Consider the following 21,861-nt stretch of genomic DNA (forward strand, 5'->3'; position numbering starts at 1 on the left):
GCGGTCGTGCAGAGCATGCGTGCTGTGCGGTGCGCGCGTGCGCAGTGTTCCCGGACGGTGCCTGTCTGAAGTAAACGGGGTCCCGCGTGGGAATTCGCGCCTGGAGGTATTCGGCGGCGGGGAATGGCAGGAGCGACGGAAGTTGCGGGGAGCCGGGACTCGCGCCTGCGCAGTGGGATGCGTCTTTGAGTTTTCCGGACCACGGGGGGCTCACGCGGTGCAGTGGGGAAGAGTCTGCTCTGCCACCTTTCCCAGAACCACGTGAGCCCGCTGGCGTCGCGTTGCGAGTCACCCATTGGTCCTGTCAACTCTGTAGCAAGGCTTCATAATGAGCCTTTGAAGGTTTTTGTGTCCTAGCTCCCAGCAGAGAAGCCACAAGCACTTAAAAACTGTAGTCGGTTCACTCATGCAAAGATAATTTTATGTAGACTGGCTACCATTCAGCGTTAGCCACTGGGTAGAATGGCGGGGTTGGAACCCAGAGCCCCTGATTTTTTTCTCTTGGTTATCTCCCGAGAAAGGCATGGATTAGCAATACCGTCTCTGTGTAAAACCCGTGTACACTGACTACTGATTTATGCAACGATGCGATCTTTGATGATGACCGGTACTTTGATTAGGATCTAGAGGGAAACACGAATTCCCCAGTTTTACGGGAAGATTGCACAGTTACGGTTTTTTTTCAATGGCAGAAACAATAATCCTTGTAAGTGACGCTGTGTTTGAGCTTTGCATAGTCCCGTCGTTATTCAGGCTTGGGATCCTAATTCTGAGTACAAATGAACTGAAAGGCTGATCACTACAGTTAGACACTTCTGAATGACACTTGCAAGACCCAAAAGTAGCTAGAAATCAGGAGTGGATTTCACGCAGTCGGGTGCAATCAAGAGTGGCGCTTTTGTATAGCTCCTGTCTTAATTCTCTCATACTCTCTCATTTAAAATTAGTGCTAAGAAACAAGTTTAGAGAAGGCTGTTTCAAATGATGTTTGGGTGTCCTGTAACGAACCCTCTTCGTTAAGCCGTATCCCTTTCTCCCCTCTGTGGTTTTCAGTCTCACAGCCGATGACCTGAGGTGATGAGAAGGTTTCTGTTACTGTATGCTACACAGCGAGGACAGGCAAAGGCCATAGCAGAAGAAATAAGTGAGCAGGCTGTGTCACACGGATTTTCTGCAGATCTCCACTGTATCAGCGAGTCGGAAAAGGTAAGGGCGGCTATTCCTGGGCACTTTCCTGTTACTTTATTGTGGAATGAAGCTATATACCCGTTTTTGGTTAACAGGGGGCTTGCCCAAGCTAGCCTTGAACTCACATTGTAGCTCTGGCAAAACTTGAACTTGGGATCCTCCAGCCAGCTAACTGAGGTTAAACACAGAATTTGAATTAGGTTAAAAACCTCACTCGCAGTGCAGCCTGTCTCCCCTGAGATATCTCCTGTTTCTCCTATGTTCTTTCTTTCTTTCTTTTTTTAATTAATTTTTAAAAAAGATTTATTTATTATTATATCTAAGTACACTGCAGATGTCTTCACAAGAAGAGGGCGTCAGATCTCATTACGGATGGTTGTGAGCCACCATGTGGTTGCTGGGATTTGCACTCAGGACCTTTGGAAGAACAGTCCAGAAGAATTTGGCCAGAAGAAAAGTTAGGAGAAAGCATGCAAGACAGGAAAGTGGGCTCATTGCCGCTGGTTGCTTTGTCTTGTTCTTACCAATGTGTTAAATCACAAATCTGCCTCACTGCATCCTTGCCTTGTAGTATGATCTGAAGACAGAAACCGACCCTCTGGTGATGGTTGTGTCCACCACGGGTACAGGAGAACCACCTGACACAGCCCGAAAGTTTGTTAAAGAAATACACAACAAGACACTACCCACAGACTTTTTTGCTCACCTGCGGTATGGATTATTGGGTAACTGACTATTTCACTTTTACTATATGCAGTTACTATTTTGATATATGAATACATCTTTCAAAATCTTGAAGTAAAATTGCATAGGTCTTTTTATTTTTATATAAATGTTATATCTCTATAAAATATAGAAATGTCAATCATTCTCCAGTTTGTATCCCAAAGCAATGCTCTAATCCTCTCCCTCTGTCCTGGGTATGTCTGGAGATTAAACCCAGGGCCTTGCACCGAGGGGAGCATATTACCACTTAGCCGCACCCCAAACACTGTGCAGAACCTCCCCAGTAGCCTGGGAACATTTTAAGAACATTTCAGGAACATTTCAGAATGTTCACTAATGTCTAGGCCTCACTCCAAACCTTCTAAAGCAGAAGTCTTTGAAGGTGCAATCACTTGGTGTATTTTGTTGTTTAAGATAACAGCAGGTCATAAAACCACATTATGTTCTTCGGGAATATTCTTGTTTTTTTTTCTCTAAGAACCTAACTTCAGCATGGTGGTTTTCAATCCCTAACACATTAGAGCCAGCTTGGGCGTTTTAATAATTCCTTTACATTGACTTGCCAACAGTGATTCTGATCTTTACAGGCAGGACCTGCTGTCAGTAGTTAGCTCAGAGTATAAAAACAACTTACACCAAGGCTGATGACCTGAGTTCAGTCTTCAAGACCCACAGACAGAGTCCTGTACTTGCCCTTTAACCTTCACGATATACCATGGTGCGCGTGTGTGTGTGTGTGTGTGTGTGTGTGTGTATGTGTCTGTATATACAGAATAAATTTTAACGTAAAAATAGAGGGTCTGTCATAGAAAACTGTCATACAAGAAAGACAGTGGGTCCATATTCCGGCCTGGAGTCTGTGTGATTCATCTGTGATAAATATGCTTGGGAGAGTATCTAGCACAGATAACCTGCGCTGCCTAGATTCTCCATTCTAACCCTAGCCACAGCTTGGTATGTATCTAGTGTTTCAGATTTTCACTGAAGCCTGACCCAGCCATTCTAGACAGTGGTGGGCACATGCACGTTCCCATTGCATGTGTGTTCCCACCACATGCATGTTCCCATTACATGTATGTTCTCATTACATGCATGTTCTTGTTACATGTATGTTCCCATTACATGTGTGTTCCCATTTACATGTATATTCTCATTACATGTATGTTCTCACTGCATATGTGTTCTCATTACATGTATATTCTCGTTACATGCATGTTCCCATTGCATGTATGTTCCCATTACATGTATGTTCCCTTCACATGTGCATTCCCATCACATGTACATTCCCATCACACGCTCACTCCAGTATCAAGCCATGGGAACAATTAAAGGAAGAAACTTTAGTTTCCAGTTTTGGATTTTCAAGCAGATGTGAAGCATTAGCTATCTCAGTATGCGAGACAGGAGCAGCTCTTTACATTGACCTGACAGAGGCAGACACAGCCTCTGTGTCTTCTTGCAGGCGTGCCAGGGTGTGCGGCTCAGAAGTGGCAAATACTGTTGGGGGAAGATCAGTATTTGAGGCTTTGTAGATTACATGTTATCACAGCTGCTGAGTACTGTTGTGGATCAGAACCACCACGGCACGTAAGCAGGCATGTGGCTGCACTCCAGAGAAGCCTTCCTTACACCCATAGAGTGTGTTTGGTTCAGAGGCTGTCCTTGGCAGTCATGTTTGTTCAGAGTTAAGAAAGTGTACAGTACAGATCCTGGGTTTCAAAGCCAGCTTTACCTGTTTCTTCAGATTCCTCAATTGTTATAGTGATTCATGGAAATAGAAATGTTAAAGACATATATTTCTTTGACCAGTGGCTTGTATTGGTTTTGTGTCTATCTGGTGCTTTCATGATATACAGTAGAAAAACACTGCATACTTACCACTGCTGGGAAAAATAAGGAGACGTAGCTCCATATGTTATACTTGATGGATATGTAAGAGCATGGGGCAGTATTATACATTATACTTGATGGATATGTAAGAGCGTGGGGCAGTATTACACATTATACTTGATAGATATGTGAGAGTGTGGGGCAGTATTACACATTATACTTGATAGATATGTAAGAGCATGGGGCAGTATTACACATTATACTTGATAGATATGTGAGAGTGTGGGGCAGTATTATACATTATACTTGATGGATATGTAAGAGTGTGGGGCAGTATTACACATTATACTTGATGGATATGTAAGAGCATGGGGCAGTATTACACATTATACTTGATAGATATGTGAGAGTGTGGGGCAGTATTATACATTATACTTGATGGATATGTAAGAGCATGGGGCAGTATTACACATTATACTTGATAGATATGTAAGAGCGTGGGGCAGTATTACACATTATACTTGATAGATATGTGAGAGTGGGGCAGTATTACACATTATACTTGATGGATATGTAAGAGTATGGGGCAGTATTATACATTATACTTGATGGATATGTAAGAGCATGGGGCAGTATTACACATTATACTTGATAGATATGTGAGAGTGTGGGGCAGTATTACACGTTATACTTGATGGATATGTAAGAGCATGGGGCAGTATTACACATTATACTTGATAGATATGTAAGAGCATGGGGCAGTATTACACATTATACTTGATAGATATGTGAGAGTGGGGCAGTATTACACATTATACTTGATGGATATGTAAGAGTATGGGGCAGTATTACACATTATACTTGATGGATATGTAAGAGCATGGGGCAGTATTACACATTATACTTGATAGATATGTGAGAGCGTGGGGCAGTATTACACGTTATACTTGATGGATATGTAAGAGCATGGGGCAGTATTACACATTATACTTGATAGATATGTGAGAGTGTGGGGCAGTATTACACATTATACTTGATGGATATGTAAGAGCATGGGGCAGTATTACACATTATACTTGATGGATATGTAAGAGCGTGGGGCAGTATTACACATTATACTTGATGGATATGTAAGAGTGTAGGGCGGTATTACACATACTTGATAGATATGTGAGAGTGTGGGAGAGTACTACACATTATACTTGATGGATATGTAAGAGCATGGGGCAGTATTACACATTATACTTGATAGATATGTAAGAGTGTGGGGCAGTATTACACATTATACTTGATGGATATGTAAGATTGTGGGGCAGTTATGTGAGAGTGTGGGGCAGTATTATACATTATACTTGATGGATAGGTAAGAGCATGGGGCAGTATTACACATTATACTTGATGGATATGTAAGAGCATGGGGCAGTATTACACATTATACTTGATAGATATATAAGAGCGTGGGGCAGTATTACACATTATACTTGATGGATATGTAAGATTGTGGGGCAGTATTACACATTCTACTTGATAGATATGTAAGAGCGTGGGGCAGTATTACACATTATACTTGATAGATATGTGAGAGTGGGGCAGTATTACACATTATACTTGATGGATATGTGAGAGTATGGGGCAGTATTACACATTATACTTGATGGATATGTAAGAGCATGGGGCAGTATTACACATTATACTTGATAGATATGTGAGAGTGTGGGGCAGTATTACACATTATACTTGATGGATATGTAAGAGCATGGGGCAGTATTACACATTATACTTGATAGATATGTGAGAGCGTGGGGCAGTATTACACGTTATACTTGATGGATATGTAAGAGTGTAGGGCAGTATTACACATTATACTTGATAGATATGTGAGAGTGTGGGGCAGTATTACACATTATACTTGATGGATATGTAAGAGCGTGGGGCAGTATTACACATTATACTTGATGGATATGTAAGAGCGTGGGGCAGTATTACACATTATACTTGATGGATATGTAAGAGTGTAGGGCAGTATTACACATTATACTTGATAGATATGTGAGAGTGTGGGGCAGTATTACACATTATACTTGATGGATATGTAAGAGCGTGGGGCAGTATTACACATTATACTTGATGGATATGTAAGAGCGTGGGGCAGTATTACACATTATACTTGATGGATAGGTAAGAGTGTAGGGCAGTATTACACATTATACTTGATAGATATGTGAGAGTGTGGGAGAGTATTACACATTATACTTGATGGATATGTAAGATTGTGGGGCAGTTTACACATTATACTTGATAGATATGTGAGAGTGTGGGGCAGTATTACACATTATACTTGATGGATATGTAAGAGTGTGGGGCAGTATTATGCATTATACTCGATGGATAGGTAAGAGCATGGGGCAGTATTACACGTTATACTTGATGGATAGGTAAGAGCGTGGGGCAGTATTACACATTATACTTGATAGATATGTGAGAGTGTGGGGCAGTATTACACATTATACTTGATGGATATGTAAGAGCATGGGGCAGTATTACACATTATACTTGATGGATATGTGAGAGTGGGGCAGTATTACACATTATACTTGATGGATATGTAAGAGTGTGGGGCAGTATTACACATTATACTTGATGGATATGTGAGAGTGGGGCAGTATTACACGTTATACTTGATAGATATGTGAGAGTGTGGGGCAGTATTACACATTATACTTGATGGATATGTGAGAGTGTGGGGCAGTATTACACATTATACTTGATGGATAGGTAAGAGCATGGGGCAGACTAAGAAATGTTGTGTCACTTCTGTTACACCGCTGAGCCTTCGTTCTCCCTGAGTCTGTATCTGGGTTCTCTAGGTTTGGGTGACTCAGAGTACACATACTTCTGCAACGGAGGGAAAGTGATTGACAAACGACTTCAAGAGCTTGGAGCCCAGCACTTCTATGACACTGGGCATGCTGACGACTGCATAGGGTAAGGGCGATGCACATCTGTTTCTTCAGTAAACGCTACACATGATGGAAGTTGGTTAGCTTATAAAACACATTGGCTTTGGTTTAGCGCTGACAGCCATCCGAGAGTCTCATTATAATTTCAGCATTTTAGCTCTGGGACCCAGGAAGGTGGCTGACCAGAACCTAGCTGGCCTGTGTTCTCCGTCTTCCATGTGCCCCTCTCTAACCTCCCATATCTGTCAATAGAACAAGAGAAGCACCTAGTATAACTTACATGCGGCTCAGTATAGATGTGTGTACACCAGTGTCTTCTCTCTGCTCTACACACGGGGGCGCTGTTTGCATCGCCTCTCGTGGGAGGAGCCCTGCAGGCTCAGCCTCACTGACCTTGGCATGTCTTGTCTGTGTCTTTTCCTCGGAATGGCTGCACTGTTAGCCCTTTTCTCACGTTTGCAGCTCGGTACTTAAGCTGGTGCACAGCCTTCCCAGTCCTCCTAACGGGTTTCTTCCCAGGTCTTCTGCATTGTCCTGTCACCGTCTGCTGCTCGGCCTTTGACTGTCATAGCTACAGCCAGATAATAGCACACATTTTCTTATGGTTTTGTTTTGACTAGGTAAAAAACCGAGTGAGTTTCCATTCACTGTGCTTAGTAAATAACCTGTTTATGGAAATAATGACACCAGTGATGTCCTGCTTCTCTCTGGGGGGGGGGGGGGGGGCCTCTCATGTCTCCTCTCGTCCTGCTAGGTGCCCGTGCCTTCCAGATTTCCTTCAGCTGCAGACAATTTCCACATGCCACCTGCTCATTCTGCAGCTTCATTTTGAGCTTTAATGATGAGCTATGTTTAATTGTAGGATAATGCTTGAATCGATCTATTAGGCGCATCTCCTTTAATACTGCACACAGATGTCTTCAAAGGCTCCTGGGTCACTTACTCGATCAAGTGTTAAAATTCCTGAGTGTGTTTCAGAAGTTTGTGCATTTTCACCATTCAACCTAACTGCTTTATGTGTCTAAGGTTAAGGTGCCAGAGGGAGACATTGCTGTGTGACGTCCCCAGACTGAGACATTGCTGTGTGACGTCCCCAGACTGAGACATTGCTGTGTGACGTCCCCACACTGAGACATTGCTGTGTGACGTCCCCACACTGAGACATTGCTGTGTGACGTCCCCACACTGAGACATTGCTGTGTGACGTCCCCAGACTGAAGCAGAGAGTATATTTGCACTCCCACGCCTGGGTTGACATCTTCCATCCCCTCTTGATGAGCAAAGCTTTGGCCACTCACGTTTCTGTGCCTGTGACAGATAATGGCAGAGTGTACTGCGAAGCTTCGTGCTGTGGTCAGACAACCCGGTGCTTGTGGCCTTTGGTACTGTGGCCCTTCACGGTGGGTACTGGGTGCACGTTAGCTCCCTTCAGCATTGCTGCTAGCGTCATCTTATCTTTCTCCAGTACAAGATGATTTACATGTAACTAACCTTGGGCTTGCGTCCATGAAGACTCCCCAGGATAAATGCAGTGCAGAGTCTGTGGATTTACGGTCCAAGTCCTGGGAAGAAAGAGACCTGAGGAGAGTCTCCTGAGAGTCACGCACCTTAGTGATTAGAATCTGACGTACCTTTCAGTTGACGTGAAAAGCCTTGCCCCAGCGCTCTCCTTAGCCACCACTGTCCACGCATCTCAGCAACATTGCAGCCGGGCTAGACTTTGTTAGGCCTCACTGAGCTTCTGCAAGTTAGGAATGAATGTGTGATCAATCCAACTTTCCTCTAAAAAAATTACCTGATTAAAAAAATATAAAAGACACATTCAAAGATTGGTAGAAAGGGAAGGGAAGTTTTTGGGTTTTTTGTTTGTTTGTTTGTTTGTTTGTTTGTTTTCCGAGACAGGGTTTCTCTGTGTAGCCCTGGCTGTCCTGGAACTCACTCTGTAGACCAGGCTGGCCTCGAACTCAGAAATCCGCCTGCCTCTGCCTCCCAGAGTGCTGGGATTACAGGCGTGCGCCACCACCGCCCGGCTTGGAAGGGAAGTTTTTATTTAGTCAAACATTTACTTTTAATTGAGGATGATTCTTGATGATGCTTGTAGGAGAAGGATCAATAGGTTCGGTAGACGAGGTAAGTGGTGCCTTCAGCTGATGGGACGATCATTTACAGCTCTGCTGGTAGCGTCAGGACTGAACACATCTGTAAGCAGCCAGCTCCCTAAAGTGCAGATGGCCAACCACTCGAGTGATATAGTCCTGTTACCAGGGCAACCACCTTTGCATCTCAACTTATTGCTCTATGTGCGTGCTAAGTTGTACAGAGTGTTTGTTAATCAGCACAGTGCTGTGCTTTTGAAAGTTTATTAGTTCTAGTTTTAATAGTCTCTTTAGTGCTTCTAACCGTTGCTTCTAGTACTCTGCCGAACGCACAAACTCCTGCCATATTGTTAGACACAAACAGACAACTGAGGCATTTGGGTGTTTTTGCTTTTTACCCATACCAGTTTAGAGCTCGTGGTAGAGCCGTGGATTGATGGACTCTGGGCTGCTCTCACAAAGCACTGTAAGTCACTCGGAGGACAAGAAGACATGAGGAGTGCCCTCCCTCAGACACCAGATGCCCCCTTGAGCGTGGCCGTGAAGCCGGAGTTGTTGCACATCCAGTCACAAGTTGAACTTCTGAGATTAGAGGACGTGGGGCAAAGGGATTCCAAGCCTCAGGGACAAAATGAGACAAACAGGAGTCAACCGGGTCAGACCGAAGACTTGGACCCCTCGCTTGTCCGCTCGGTTCCCCCACTCTCCCAGAGCTCTCTGAGTGTTCCTGCTGTGCCCCCAGAATATCTAGAGGTCCATCTTGAGGAGTCTCTTGGCCAGGTGAGAGTTTACTTCCTGCCCTGGGCTTCACATGCTGCTGAACTGTGTTTGCCTTGTGTTCTGTTTGTTCTTCACATCAGAGGTCCACGTCTCCTGGACCAAGCACGGCATCTCCTCTGCTGTGCCTTCTCTTCCTGCAGCAGCCATGCCTGTGGAGCTGTGTGGTGTCTGTAGCTGCTCTCACCAGAGGTGTGCAAAGAAGAAAGCACTTACTGTCCGACCCTTCCAGAAAAGCTATGCCCATGTCTGTCCAAATGGCTTGATGTTGCAGAAGTCCGTTTCTGTCTCTGACAAAGCCTTTCATGGTGCCACTCCCACTGTCCTCACTTTGAGTTGCTGAGTCGTCAGCTTGCTCACGCCATCTCTAAGGCTCTCTGAGTTCATCTGCACCGAGGTGCAGAGCCTCCGAATTCCGTCCTACCTGGGCTCTCCCAGCCTTTGATGTCATTCTCCCCCACCCTGCACTGACACAGCTCCCTTGCTGCAGCTCCGCCTTCCTTCCGTGACAGTGTGGAAGGACTCATCACCCAGACACATGTCCAGATCCACACTCCCCTTTTAGCAAGTTGATTATACTATTCTAACACTGAATGTCACTGACCCCAAGAGTCAAACTGCGAGGTGTTTTCCTTGGCAGTTGTGTCTGGGCTGGAGGGACAGAAGCAGGATTAAACACAATGAGCAGCTGAACTGTGGTACATTCTCAGCAAAGGCTTCAGCATCTCCTGGGATTGTAGAAGACTGGCTGGTTCTTGGTTAGTCTGGATTTATAGTCATTATACTCATTAGACTTAGGCTGCTCTGAAAGGGGAGGTGGCTGAGGCAGGCTGTGGCCTTGCAGTGCTGAGGGCTGAGCCAGTGCTGATGGGAGACCTCTGAGGATCCCATTCCAGAGTCCCCCACTGGGCCTCCAGCATCCAGCTCTGAGGCCCCCAGCCTTCCCAGTTGTGCAAAGATGGTTGGCTGGCATTCATTAAAATGATTTCTATTTTTAAATGTAGTAAGATCAAGGTAGAAGAGGAACTGAAAGATATCACAAGAAATTAGGTTTCTGTGCTGTTTCCTAAGACCTGTGCTGTCCTTACTGGGGCCACTAGTTACAAATGCCCCTGAAGTAACTAAACTAAGATTACCCTTCTTACATCAGGCCTGCTCACCAATAGCCTTGGTTGTAAGCCTTGGGGTTCTGTCTGTCTCAGCAACTTCTTAATGTGGTTCTGGGGATTGAACACTGGTCTTTGTGTTTGCACTTTACCGACCAACCCATCTTCCCAGCTTGGAAATTGTGTTTCATTATATTTTATCCCATTTGTTTCTCTAGGAGGAAAACCAAGCATCTGTGCCATCAGTGGATCCAATTTTTCAAGTTCCAATTTCAAAAGCTGTTCAGCTGACGACAAATGATGCCATAAAGACCACTCTACTGTTGGAACTGGACATTTCAGTAAGTTGTTGCTGAGTCCATCCTCAGCACGCCTGCCCGGGTACTACACCCAGGAGGAGGCGATGTCTCTGGCAAGACGCCTGGCCAACTTGTTCCTGCCTATCATTTCCTCCTCGCCTCCCTCCCTCCCACGTTAGAGCAGAAGTGAGGCGTGACTGCACAGACGGTGCAGAATGTGGCACTGTTGTGGTTATAAGCGTGAGAGACTAATGGAGCCCACAGAAGGAAGCTGTCCACCCAAGGTCAGCCATCGAGGCGGAAAGTTGAGGCTAGACCGTCAGGAAAGTGCTAACTTCTCTGGGCAGGTATTTTGATTCTTTGGAGAATCCAAAAAGATTTCAGAATCTTTCCAGAAAAGGGACTGTGTAGAGAACATTTGCCTGAGGTGTCAGGGGCTATACATGGTCGTTTGAACTCCATCCATGAGCCTTTCTGCATATACTCACTCTGTTAGAGCCTTCAGCCATTAATTCAGCCATTTGTCTTGAAGAATGTCCCACAGAATGAAATCAGAGCACATTAAGTCTTCTGTGAGAGTTCAGTAGAGCTTCCTGGTAGAAAAAAGAGATGATGGGCATCTTAACCTAGTGGTTTTGTGTCTGTGAGTGACAGAATCCATATATCTGTTAAACGTGTGTGTGTGTGTGTGTGTGTGTGAGTGTGTGTGTGTGTGTCGGACGGCTATGTTAGGAATCTTCCTGGAATACTCTTCCATCTCATTCACGGAGGCAACCTCTCTCTGTCACTCAGAGCTCTCCATATGGTGGTCTCCATAAATGGCTTGCTGTTAGAGGGGCTTCCTGTCTCCACCTTCCGAGGCTGGAGTGAAAGTGGGCACACGCCCAACTAGCATTTATGTGGATTCTGAGAATCTGAACTTCAGTCTGCAAACTTACTGGCTAGAGCTTTATCTACTCCTGGCATTTATATTTTGTATGGGTTTTAAAGATCATGTCTCACTCTGTAGAGGCTGGACTCAGAATTCCAGACATCTGCTAGCCTCTGGCACCCAAGTGTGAGATCGAAGGTGTGCACCATCACACCCAGGGCACACTCCCAAGCAACACAGACACACACACACACACACACACACACACACATGCACGCACGCACGCAAGCACGTCTTTTCTGGAATAACTGCTGATAAAGTGTTTGCTTGATTAAATGGACTTATGCATTGGGTTCTCTTGGTTAGAATTAGTTTGAGTTTCTGTATTAAGATAGCCATAATTAAAACAGCTTTTGTTACTCTATACCTTAAATTTTTTTAATGCATAAGATTTTCCTTTTCTCTTTCACCTTGGTCCTTCTCTAGAAAATAGAGTTTCCCCATCAACCTGGAGATTCCTTTAACGTGATCTGTCCGAACAGTGGTGCTGAGGTAGAAAACCTGCTCCAAAGGCTGCAGCTGACTGATAAGCGAGCGCACCGCGTCATCTTGAAAATTAAGACGGACACGAAGAAGAAAGGTAGGATGGATGGTGGACACACCCAGCTTCCTGTGTGCTGGCTGCACAGATGCTGCGCCAGTGCATACTCGCACACGAAAACCACGCGTGCGCACGTAGCCACGAGTTAACCCTGGCGCTGACAGGTCCTTGTTGCTGTTCTTTCTCACAGTGACCAGTGTGGGGATGGGCTTGTGGGCACGAGAGGAGCCTGAGCCCTGTGTAAAGTTCCTGTCAAGTTCATTTCTCATGCTGATATTTCATTACATAAAAATAATCTTTCTGTATGTAAAAGAAATTGTATTATTTAAAGTGTTAGTATTAGAGTTTTTATTTTGTCTGGTGTGAGCATGAGTGTGAGCGTGCACTTGGTTGAGGCCAGGACAGGATACTGGATTCCCCTGGAGCTACAGTTAAAGGCCTGTGGGTCTTGGGAAGTGGGCTCCCCTAGAAGACCAGCCAGCATGCCCAGTAACTCATCCCTCCAGCCCTTCAAGTTACTTCTAAGTTTAATGGAAAATGGCTTTTGCCATTTTGTTATTTAATTTTAGATAATTTTATTTGGTGCGTTTTGAATTTATCGTTCTTTTCCTTTTATGAATTCGCCTTTTTTTTCCCCGGTGTATTCATTTTGGCCAGTCGCTGCTGGAACATTGCCACATGTCATCACATTGGCAGCACTGTAGTGTGAATTGTTGCAGCTAGCTGTATTGGGTGCACGCAGAGTATGTTCTAAACACGTGTTTGTGGTTGTGCCTTTTCTCTGGCCTGATGCTCTCCCTGCCTCGCCTGTAAGGAGCCGCCCTGCCCCAGCATGTGCCTGAGGGGAGTTCTCTCCAGTTTATCCTCACCTGGTGTCTTGAAATACGAGCAGTTCCTAAAAAGGTATGTCTCCTTGTCTACTAACTGGAAGATGGACGGGGCTCTGTTGAGGATTTTTAGATAGGCCTGATACTGGTGCCTAGAGCTATGGAAGATGTCAGATGTGTTCGGACTTCTTTCTAAGGCCATGAAAACAGGTCTCCTTCAGTCAGTCGCCTTCTCATCTGACATTCGTGCTGCAGCCTAGGAGTCTTCCACAGACTGCAGTGCTGCTTCCTTCCCGCTGGGTGGGAGACCTTGGGCAGACTGAAGGGTCACCAGCCTTTCTTGCTGATTAGAGGAATTTTGAAATAGACCGAGCCACTAGAGGTCAGTATTACACCAGGAACTGTGTTTAAAATGCTGGCAGCTGAAGGTTTTTTGTTTTTTTTAAACATTCTGTAAACTAAACACTTTGTAAACATCTTCTAAACTGCTTTGCTAGACTTGAATTGTCTGAGCATAGAGTCTGGTGATTAAAGACAAGCTCCCGCTCTGCTCTGTGGAAGTGCCTGCTGCGCCCGGCCTTGGGCAGCGACAGAGTTGATGAGAACCTCTTCGCTTTAATTAATTCAGCTTTGTTCTAATTTTACCTGTTTTTTAAATTTCACAAAGCATATGTAAATATATTTTTCTTATGCAAACTATGCTGTGTGGGAGTGCCTGTGTGGAGGTGACGTGGGACGTAGAAGCTGTGTACTTGCACCCTCAGCTTTCCCTCTTCCACGGCAGGCCATCTGCTCTGTGGGTCCTGGTGCAAAGACTGAGGGGTTTTTTTTTAATGGGTGTAATTTGTTGGCTTGACCATGAATATATATGTATGAGCTGTTTCTAGATTTTCTGTGGGAAAAAATAATGTCAAAGCAGAAATTTCTGTACTGTGATCGTCTTTAAACATTTGTGTAAAGTCTTTGGAGTAAAATTGATATTTTAAATGATTTGTACTTTAAAGCCTTGCACTATCTCCTGCTGTGTGAGCTCACTCATTCTCATTTCTTTGATCTTTTATTTACTTGCTTGTTTACTTTCCTAATTCTTTGTCTATCTGTTTATGTGAGACAAGCTCTCACCCTGTGTGTCACCATGCCTGGCCTGGAACTCACAGAGCCAGCCGTAACCCCAGAGTAGCCCACAGCTGGCCTCTCTCCTCAGGCGTTCGTACGGGCCCTCGCGGACCACACGAGCAGTGCCGCTGAGAAGCGGAGGCTGCAGGAGCTGTGCAGTAAGCAGGGAGCTGCCGACTACAACCGCTTCATCCGAGATGCCCGCGTCTGCCTGCTAGACCTCCTGCACGCCTTCCCGTCCTGCCAGCCTCCCCTCAGCCTCCTGCTGGGTGAGTCTCCTTCCTTCCTTCCACAGCCCAGGCCCTGTGCACTGTAGGTGGGCTCAGTGTTGTGGGAAGGCTGGCTGCTCCTGCCTGCACTGCGTCCTATGCAGACACACCAGGACCTGACTGAATGGGGCTGGAGGGTGATGGTCAGGAACCCGTGGTGTGTTTTGTTTTCAGATTACAGTGATGTCTTTCAGAGGCTGGAGTCCCTCTTCCACAATTCTGGGTCTATTAATATCACTATCATTCTCTCCATTAACGTATTTATCCAATTGTACGTTTTTTACTTAGAATTTAGCATCTTTTCTAGTTTATTTTTTTCAGTGAGGTAATTTGGCTGCATTTTCCCTAACAGTGAATGTTCAGGGGGAAAGAGTGATCCACATCAAAGCCGGTCAGCGGGGGTGTGGCTGTGTGAAGCCTGCGCTCTGGGTAGATGGGGACACCTCCATCCTGTGCATTCAGAAGCTGGATGCTCCAGACGGGCCAGAGTGACTAGCAGGCCGCGCTTGCTCTTCCGTGCTTTCTTAGTGTCCTTTTTCTCTCCTCCTCCTATTTTTTTTAATGATTACATGAGGTTAGTCTCCCCCTTCTGTGTAAGCCAGCTCAGCTGCTGCTTTCTGGCCTAGTGGTATAATTGAAGTGGGAGAGGCTGGGGCCTGGCCAGAATACAGGTTAGGAGCTAGAGGGCATCGTAGGGCCGACAACATTGAAAACTTCCATTTCTTTAAGAAAAATTAACACATCTAAACCTTAAGATGAGCCCTGTACCAATCTTTGTTTTCCTGATTTATTAAGACCAAGCTTAGAAGGAACTTTTCAATTTTTCTGCCCAGATAAATTAAAAATAAAACAAATTATTTGCCGGGGCAATGGTGGCGCACGCCTTTAATCCCAGCACTTGGGAGGCAGAGGCAGGCGGATTTCTGAGTTCGAGGCCAGCCTGGTCTACAGAGTGAATTCCAGGATAGCCAGGGCTACACAGAGAAACCCTGGCTCAGGAAAAAAAAAATTATTCATAAAAACTCTAAAATTTGTAAGCAGATATTTCAAATATTTGGGCCATTTACTGTTGTTTTTACACAAGCTCCTGTGTGTTTTTAAACCACTGGGATTCTGCGGAAGTTGCTCTGAGAAAGTCTCCCGCCATACACTTAAGTTTTTATTACGTATATAAACACAAGAAGAAAATGTCTTAAGTATTTCCTAAAATATCTGTCTTTGTTATTTTTGAGGCCTTAACTTTATTTCCCATCTGACAGGTCTGAGATGTGTCTCTCTAGATGATCCTTAGTCACAGGAAAGCAATGCATCTACAGACTGCAGGCTGTCCACGCTCTGCCCTGACTGCACTCACCCTGAGGCCAGTGTGAGAGAAGGGACCCTCACCTCAGAGCTGGACAGTGTATCGCTGCATTATGTCCTGCAAAATATTATAAATGAAAACAAGTTATTTTGAATAACCTAAACAAGAAAGTTTATGCAGGCCTGGATTTCTTTTGTTCCCGGGTCTGCAGGCCTGAGCTAATTGCTTGTTGGTTTTTCTTTTTTAGAGCACCTTCCTAAACTCCAGCCTCGGCCGTACTCGTGTGCAAGGTATGCATGCTCACTAGCATAACACTCAGCTCCAGGATTGGGGAAGCTGCACGCCCAGCTCCCCAGTGGCCAGGCCGTTGCCAGGAACTCCCCTCTCTGTAGAGCCGTTGCGATCTGAAGCTCCCCAGGACCTCTGTACTGTGGGATTCCCCGTTAAGGCTGCATGGACCCTCGGATGTCTCCCCTCCTTCCCCCATGCCCCCGCCCCCACCCCACCCCACCCCCGCCTAAGGAGGGGCTCCAGTCTTGCAGGCCTGTGCCTGCCTTCAGTGACAGCTCAGCAGGAGCTTGTGGGAGCGAGTTCCCTGCATTTCTTACACTGTTCGCGTGTCACACAACAAGGGTAGAGGTGTGTGAAAGTGTCTCCTCGTGATTCTGAGCTGTGTTTTCTTCACTTACTTTCAAATTTGTCCTCTTAATAAATAATACCCAGTGTGTTAGTCCCTGGTTTGCATGGTAATACAACCAGTCAGGTAAATACTGAGTGGGGAGTCTGGAAGGAAGAGCCTCGGGCAGCTCACTTTCCTCAAACCTTACTGAGGCATTGAAGATGGGTAGGTAAGACTGGAAGCTCTCCTGAAATGCCTCACTATGGGTTAGGGTGGCTCTTGTCTGGAGCAGTGGCCAGGCGCGCCCCTGTGCCTCCAGCACGGTGAGAAGGCGTCATTGGTCCCTGACGACGCTTCAGAACTGCCTGTGTCTTTGCAGCTCCAGCTTGCTCCATCCAGACAAGCTTCGCTTCGTGTTTAACGTCGTGGAGTTTCCTCCGAGCCCCACGGCGGCCTCACCTCGGCGAGGCGTGTGCACGGGCTGGCTGGCCACACTGGCTGCCCCATTGCTTCAGCAAAGCACAGAAGTTTCGCATGCAGACAGCGGAGGCGCACTGGCTCCCAAGGTACTGAGACGCTGAGCCTGCAGCTGTGCCGCAGCTAGGCTCTCGCCTAACGCTGTACGCACATCTTAGACTCACAGACGAGCCAGCCACTGTCGCTCGCCCGCCCGTTTTGTATGTGATTGGTCTGGACTCAGGGCAGTGAGGAGCCCTGGACGACAGAGGTGGCAGTGGAGCTGTGGTGTTTCCTATTGCTGCTTCCCAGCTCCGCCCGTCACCTAAAGACAGTTTTTAAAAATGCTTTAAACTATTCTTTGACTCTTCCCTGCGCTTGTAACTGCAGCTCCCAGGACGTCCCAGGCTCGCCTCCACCCCTCTTCATGTTCTTACTTATTCATTCCTTTGTTCAGTGGTTTTCCTTTGCTGCGTTAGCGCTGTCTGTGTGTGTGGGAGTGTGACGTCACAGGGAGCAGGCCAAGCAGCCACAGACTCAAAGGGAAGCGACCGTCCCCAGCAGCCACCCCAGGGGTGGCTCGCACTTCCCCAAGCCTGCCTCCTCCCCACCTACTCCTTGCTTCATGCCTCCGGTCCACATGTAAAATAACTATGCTCAGGAGAAACACCTGCAGTCGGAGATGGCTCTGGCTTTAGCGAGGTGTGATGCTGCTGTTTGGCTTCACGACGCTTCTCTGGGGGTGGGAAAACACGCGTGCATCTTCACAAGATCATCCTGGGGCTGGGAAAACACGCGTGCATCTTCTCGAGATCATCCTGGTTATGTGCTCTCTCGTGCTTGCCTTCTAAACTCACTGAAGCTGCTTCTATTCCAGATATGTATCTCACCTCGGGCAACAAATTGTTTCCACTTACCGGATGACCCGTCGGCCCCCATCCTGATGGTGGGTCCCGGAGCCGGCGTGGCTCCCTTCATTGGCTTCCTCCAGCACAGGTGCGTGTTCGCCATCAGGTGCCGCAGTGACTTGTCACTGTGGGGTAAGGAAGCAGTGTTTCTCAGTCTGCAGGGCTGCCTGGTAATTCAGGTAGAACACCTGCTTAGTGTGATTAAGAGTCCAGGGTCGCTGGGCAGTGGTGGTGCACACCTTTAATCCCAGCACTTGGGAGGCAGAGGCAGGCGGATTTCTGAGTTCGAGGCTAGCCTGGTCTACAGAGTGAGTTCCAGGACAGCCAGGGCTACACAGAGAAACCCTGTCTCAAGGAAAAAAAATAGTCCAGGCTCAGTCCCTAATGCTAAAACATGGAAACCCAGGTAATATCCAAACATAGCAACTGCTGCTGTTTTAAATGAGTCGCTGGAACAGTGCAGAGACAGATTTTACAGGCCTGTGTCTTGGGGATATTTCCCGGTGAACGATATTTACTTGTGTGCTCGTCATATCAAACACTTCCTTTTTACATTAGAGAAAAACTCCAAGAACTCCACCCAGATGGAAATTTCGGAGCAGTGTGGCTGTTTTTTGGCTGCAGACATAAGGACAGAGACTATCTGTTCAGGTACAGGGGTGCCAATGGGATTGGTCAGCTATGGCGTCTGCCCTGGCATCTCTAAAGCACCACGTCTCACTGACCCTGCTCTTTATGGTGCAGGGAGGAGCTCCGGCATTTCCTCAAGGCTGGGGTCCTGACTCACCTGAAGGTCTCCTTCTCAAGAGACGCTGCACCTGAGGAGGAGGAGGCCCCAGCAAAGTATGTACAAGACAACCTCCAGCGCCACAGCCAGCAGGTGGCTAGGACCCTCCTTCAGGAGGATGGCTACATTTACGTGTGTGGGTATGTAGCCAGATAGGGAAACCCAGCTGCTGCTCCTGTCCGTGGACTGAGGGGCCGTGATCAATAACAGTCATTCCTTTCACACGTGTCACACGTAAGCACACAGTGAATAATTCTAGGGCACAGTTAAGAGCCAGGGTCTCTTCTCTGAACTGCAGTAGCGGACACTGGCTCTTGCACTGGGAAATGCTTTGCTTTGGCCACGTGTTTTTAGCATCTGAAAATCTGAATGTTAAAACCTTAATCACTTAAAACTGATGTCTCAACATGGATTTTGTTGTGCTGAAGAATTTGTGATTTTCAGCACTGGGCCAGCAGAGAGGGAAGTTTGACTCTGAGAATGTCATCAGGTTAGAATCTTTTTTTCTCTAGGTCAGAGACTAGTGGGCAATTGGCAGAGGGCCAGAGTCACTCCCGCAGTTCCTGAGCCTTACGTGCACGCTGCGTGTGAGCGTCAAAGGCAGCACCATGTGGACGGCTAAAGTCTGTAGAAACTCTGAAACTTCCAACTAGATAAGCAGATTTTGATATGAGAAATTTTATTTTCATCCTAAAACCCCCGGAGCACTAACAATGCCCAGTCAGCCAAGGCCTCTGACCTTGTAACTGTGATGCAGAAGATGGACTGCTGGCTGTGCACACCCGGTGACGTAGCTGTGGTCACACAGGACTGACTTGCCTCACGTGCCGCCTGCCTTTCGTTCTTTAACTTTGTTTATAGCGTTAGCTGTCCAAAGCCTGATGCTGGCTGTCTAGCTGACTCCGTGGCCCTAACAGTTTCTGGCTCCCACGTAAAGAACACTGCAGAGATTCACACACTGTGTTGGTTTGTGTTCTCATTTAGTTTTTGTTGACCGAGTGCTTGTGATGGCATTTTGGTCACATTGAGGCTGAGGTGTCAGACTTCTAAATAACAGGTGCAGCCAATCACACAAATGTTCCGGGAACTGGTGCCTGAGGCATCACGAATATCTCCATACTCTTAAATTCTCCTCTGCCTCAGCCCCTCCAAGTCACTGAGTCTTAGCTTTCCTAGAGAGCAGTATGGGTATGTTCAGTGGTAAAGGCCCAGAGTCACCTCATCAGCCACAAGTGGAGGGATTTGGCAGGTGCGGAGGATAGTGATGGAGGGGTGGAGTGTGAGGCACTGAGCTGAAGGGTCAAGTGAGATGTGGGCAGAGAGGAGCTCTGGGTTTGGCAGAGAGTGAGCCTGTGGAGACAGATGCTCTGGAGTGGCTGAGGAAAAGATGAAGGAGACAGACAATCTGATCCCTTAGACACCTCCCAGGGGTAAACTGTGACAGGACTGGCTATAATCCAGGTGTCTGAAGGTCCCGTCTTACAGTTCCTTCACCCACACATTGGGATGTAGGAGACATGAGGTCTACTCCCTGACCTCAGTCAGTCTAACCATGGAGTTAGCAAGGGACAGTGGCATAGGTGTGATGCCTCCCCTGCCTTCAGGAGCTAAGTGCTGCCCTCAGGGAAGGGGCCTGCCACTTCATGTGCACGAAGGCCTGGGACTCTGAGAGCACGGGGCTCTACCATGTGCTTCCAGGGAGAGGGAGGCAGGGACCTGAACGGAAGCCGGAGCCATGGCGCCATGGGCTCAGCTTGTTTCCAGCGGCCACCACGGGCGAAGGCTTGGTCTGGGATAAATGAGGCTGGATATCTGGAAATCATTCTGAGGAGCGAGAAAACAAAGATGGCGGGATCAGAGAGAACTGGGGATGTGACTGAGAGGGGTTGATTAAGGAAAATTCCTCTCTTATAAAGTGTGCTGTTTGTCTTTAGAGACGCCAAGAACATGGCTAAGGATGTGCACGACACCCTTGTGGAAATCATAAGCAAAGAAGCGGGAGTGGACAGACTAGAAGCAGTGAAGATACTGGCTACGCTAAAGCAAGGGAATCGGTACCTGCAGGACGTCTGGTCGTGAGGCCGGAAGGGGACACTTGGGGCTGGTTTGTGTTTATATTTGTTTTTTCTTGAAGTGCCAAAGGACAGGTTTACAGAAGACGAGTTTAAAAGTTTTTGGGCCTTTCTTGGAGGAGGCTGTGTGGGGACCAGCTTGCTGCAGGTACAGCAGGTAGAGCCACCTGACAGGCTCACAGGTTGTCTCCCAAGCCTTTCTGTGGCCCCGCCCAGCACCTCACTGCTGGAGGGGAAGAGGCCGCTCCCACCCGGCACCCCACTGCACACAGGCTCCCCAAGGGGACAGACCGTCGATGGCTCACCTGTGCTGGGCACACCTTGGAGAGCTTGTGGACACATTATCTCTCAATGAGTTATATGCAAAGGATATTCACACTGGTGATATTTAAATTAACACAAACGTGCAAAGCATACTTTTGCATGTCTTTATTTAATTGTGATTTATTATCAAAATTATATTTCTGATAAAATATTTTAATTTTGAGGTAATCCTTACAAAATAATGGTTTTTATGCTACTAGAAATATATTTTGACATACATTTGAAATTGTACTCTGCCGCTTCCATCATGGTAACTTTTAGTGTCGCAGTCCTACAGTGTAGTGGCGTTGCATCCCCTGCCGAGGGCATCGCCATGTGTGATGTAGTGTCACCCCTGTGCTTCACGGACTCCATCCATGTCTGCTCCTCACTAGTAGGCTTGGTTTTCACCAGTACCTGACCATCCTTCTGTGATCAGCTCAGATTAGAGAACTCCAGTTACACTTCTAATGCCAAATTCTCTTGTAAGTTATGAAAATAAATTGTATAAAAGGATTCTGTGCCGTTGTGCGCATGTGCGCTTGCTGAGAAAAAACTGGGACAAGGAAACTTGAAAAGAGATGGTGTTTTAGCTCACAGTTCCGGAGTGCAGGCCACAGCGCTGGGGAAGTCATGCTGGCAGAAGGGGAGGGAACTGGTCCCATCCCGTCAGGAAGGAGAAGACACTCGTGCCTCACTGGCTTTCCTCTCACACTCCAGGACTGGTGGAATGGGTCTGCCCACGTG

The 21,861-nt window shown here is 46.8% G+C and overlaps 1 protein-coding gene and 1 long non-coding RNA gene across 2 annotated transcripts; both read left to right on the forward strand.

Moving 5' to 3' along the window:
- The first annotated feature begins 8 nt into the window (after window positions 1–8).
- Window positions 9–21,630, forward strand: Mtrr (5-methyltetrahydrofolate-homocysteine methyltransferase reductase). The gene is made up of 15 exons (XM_052159782.1): window positions 9–106; window positions 1,054–1,206; window positions 1,760–1,913; window positions 6,612–6,729; window positions 9,208–9,580; window positions 10,902–11,024; window positions 12,340–12,493; window positions 13,269–13,357; window positions 14,486–14,666; window positions 16,217–16,259; window positions 16,968–17,154; window positions 17,922–18,040; window positions 18,511–18,603; window positions 18,697–18,879; window positions 20,674–21,630. Exons 2-15 carry the CDS (start codon window positions 1,078–1,080, stop codon window positions 20,816–20,818), a joined length of 2,091 nt encoding a protein of 696 aa, XP_052015742.1. The 5' UTR covers window positions 9–106; window positions 1,054–1,077; the 3' UTR covers window positions 20,819–21,630.
- On the forward strand, window positions 5,329–6,574 carry LOC127666806 (uncharacterized). The gene is made up of 3 exons (XR_007973719.1): window positions 5,329–5,492; window positions 6,137–6,265; window positions 6,520–6,574. It is a non-coding gene; the product is annotated as an uncharacterized LOC127666806 (long non-coding RNA).
- Window positions 21,631–21,861: the final 231 nt, after the last annotated feature.

This window comes from Apodemus sylvaticus, chromosome 16, assembly GCF_947179515.1.
Source record: "Apodemus sylvaticus chromosome 16, mApoSyl1.1, whole genome shotgun sequence".
In the NCBI taxonomy this organism is placed as follows: Eukaryota; Metazoa; Chordata; class Mammalia; order Rodentia; family Muridae; genus Apodemus; species Apodemus sylvaticus.

Coding starts and splice junctions, on each gene's coding strand:
- Mtrr (XM_052159782.1), top strand. CDS start 1,078: ATGAGAAGGTTTCTGTTACTGTATGCTACACAGCGAGGACAGGCAAAG. Junction 16,260..16,967: donor CGGCCGTACTCGTGTGCAAG/GTATGCATGCTC, acceptor GTGTCTTTGCAG/CTCCAGCTTGCTCCATCCAG. Junction 18,880..20,673: donor GGCTACATTTACGTGTGTGG/GTATGTAGCCAG, acceptor GTTTGTCTTTAG/AGACGCCAAGAACATGGCTA.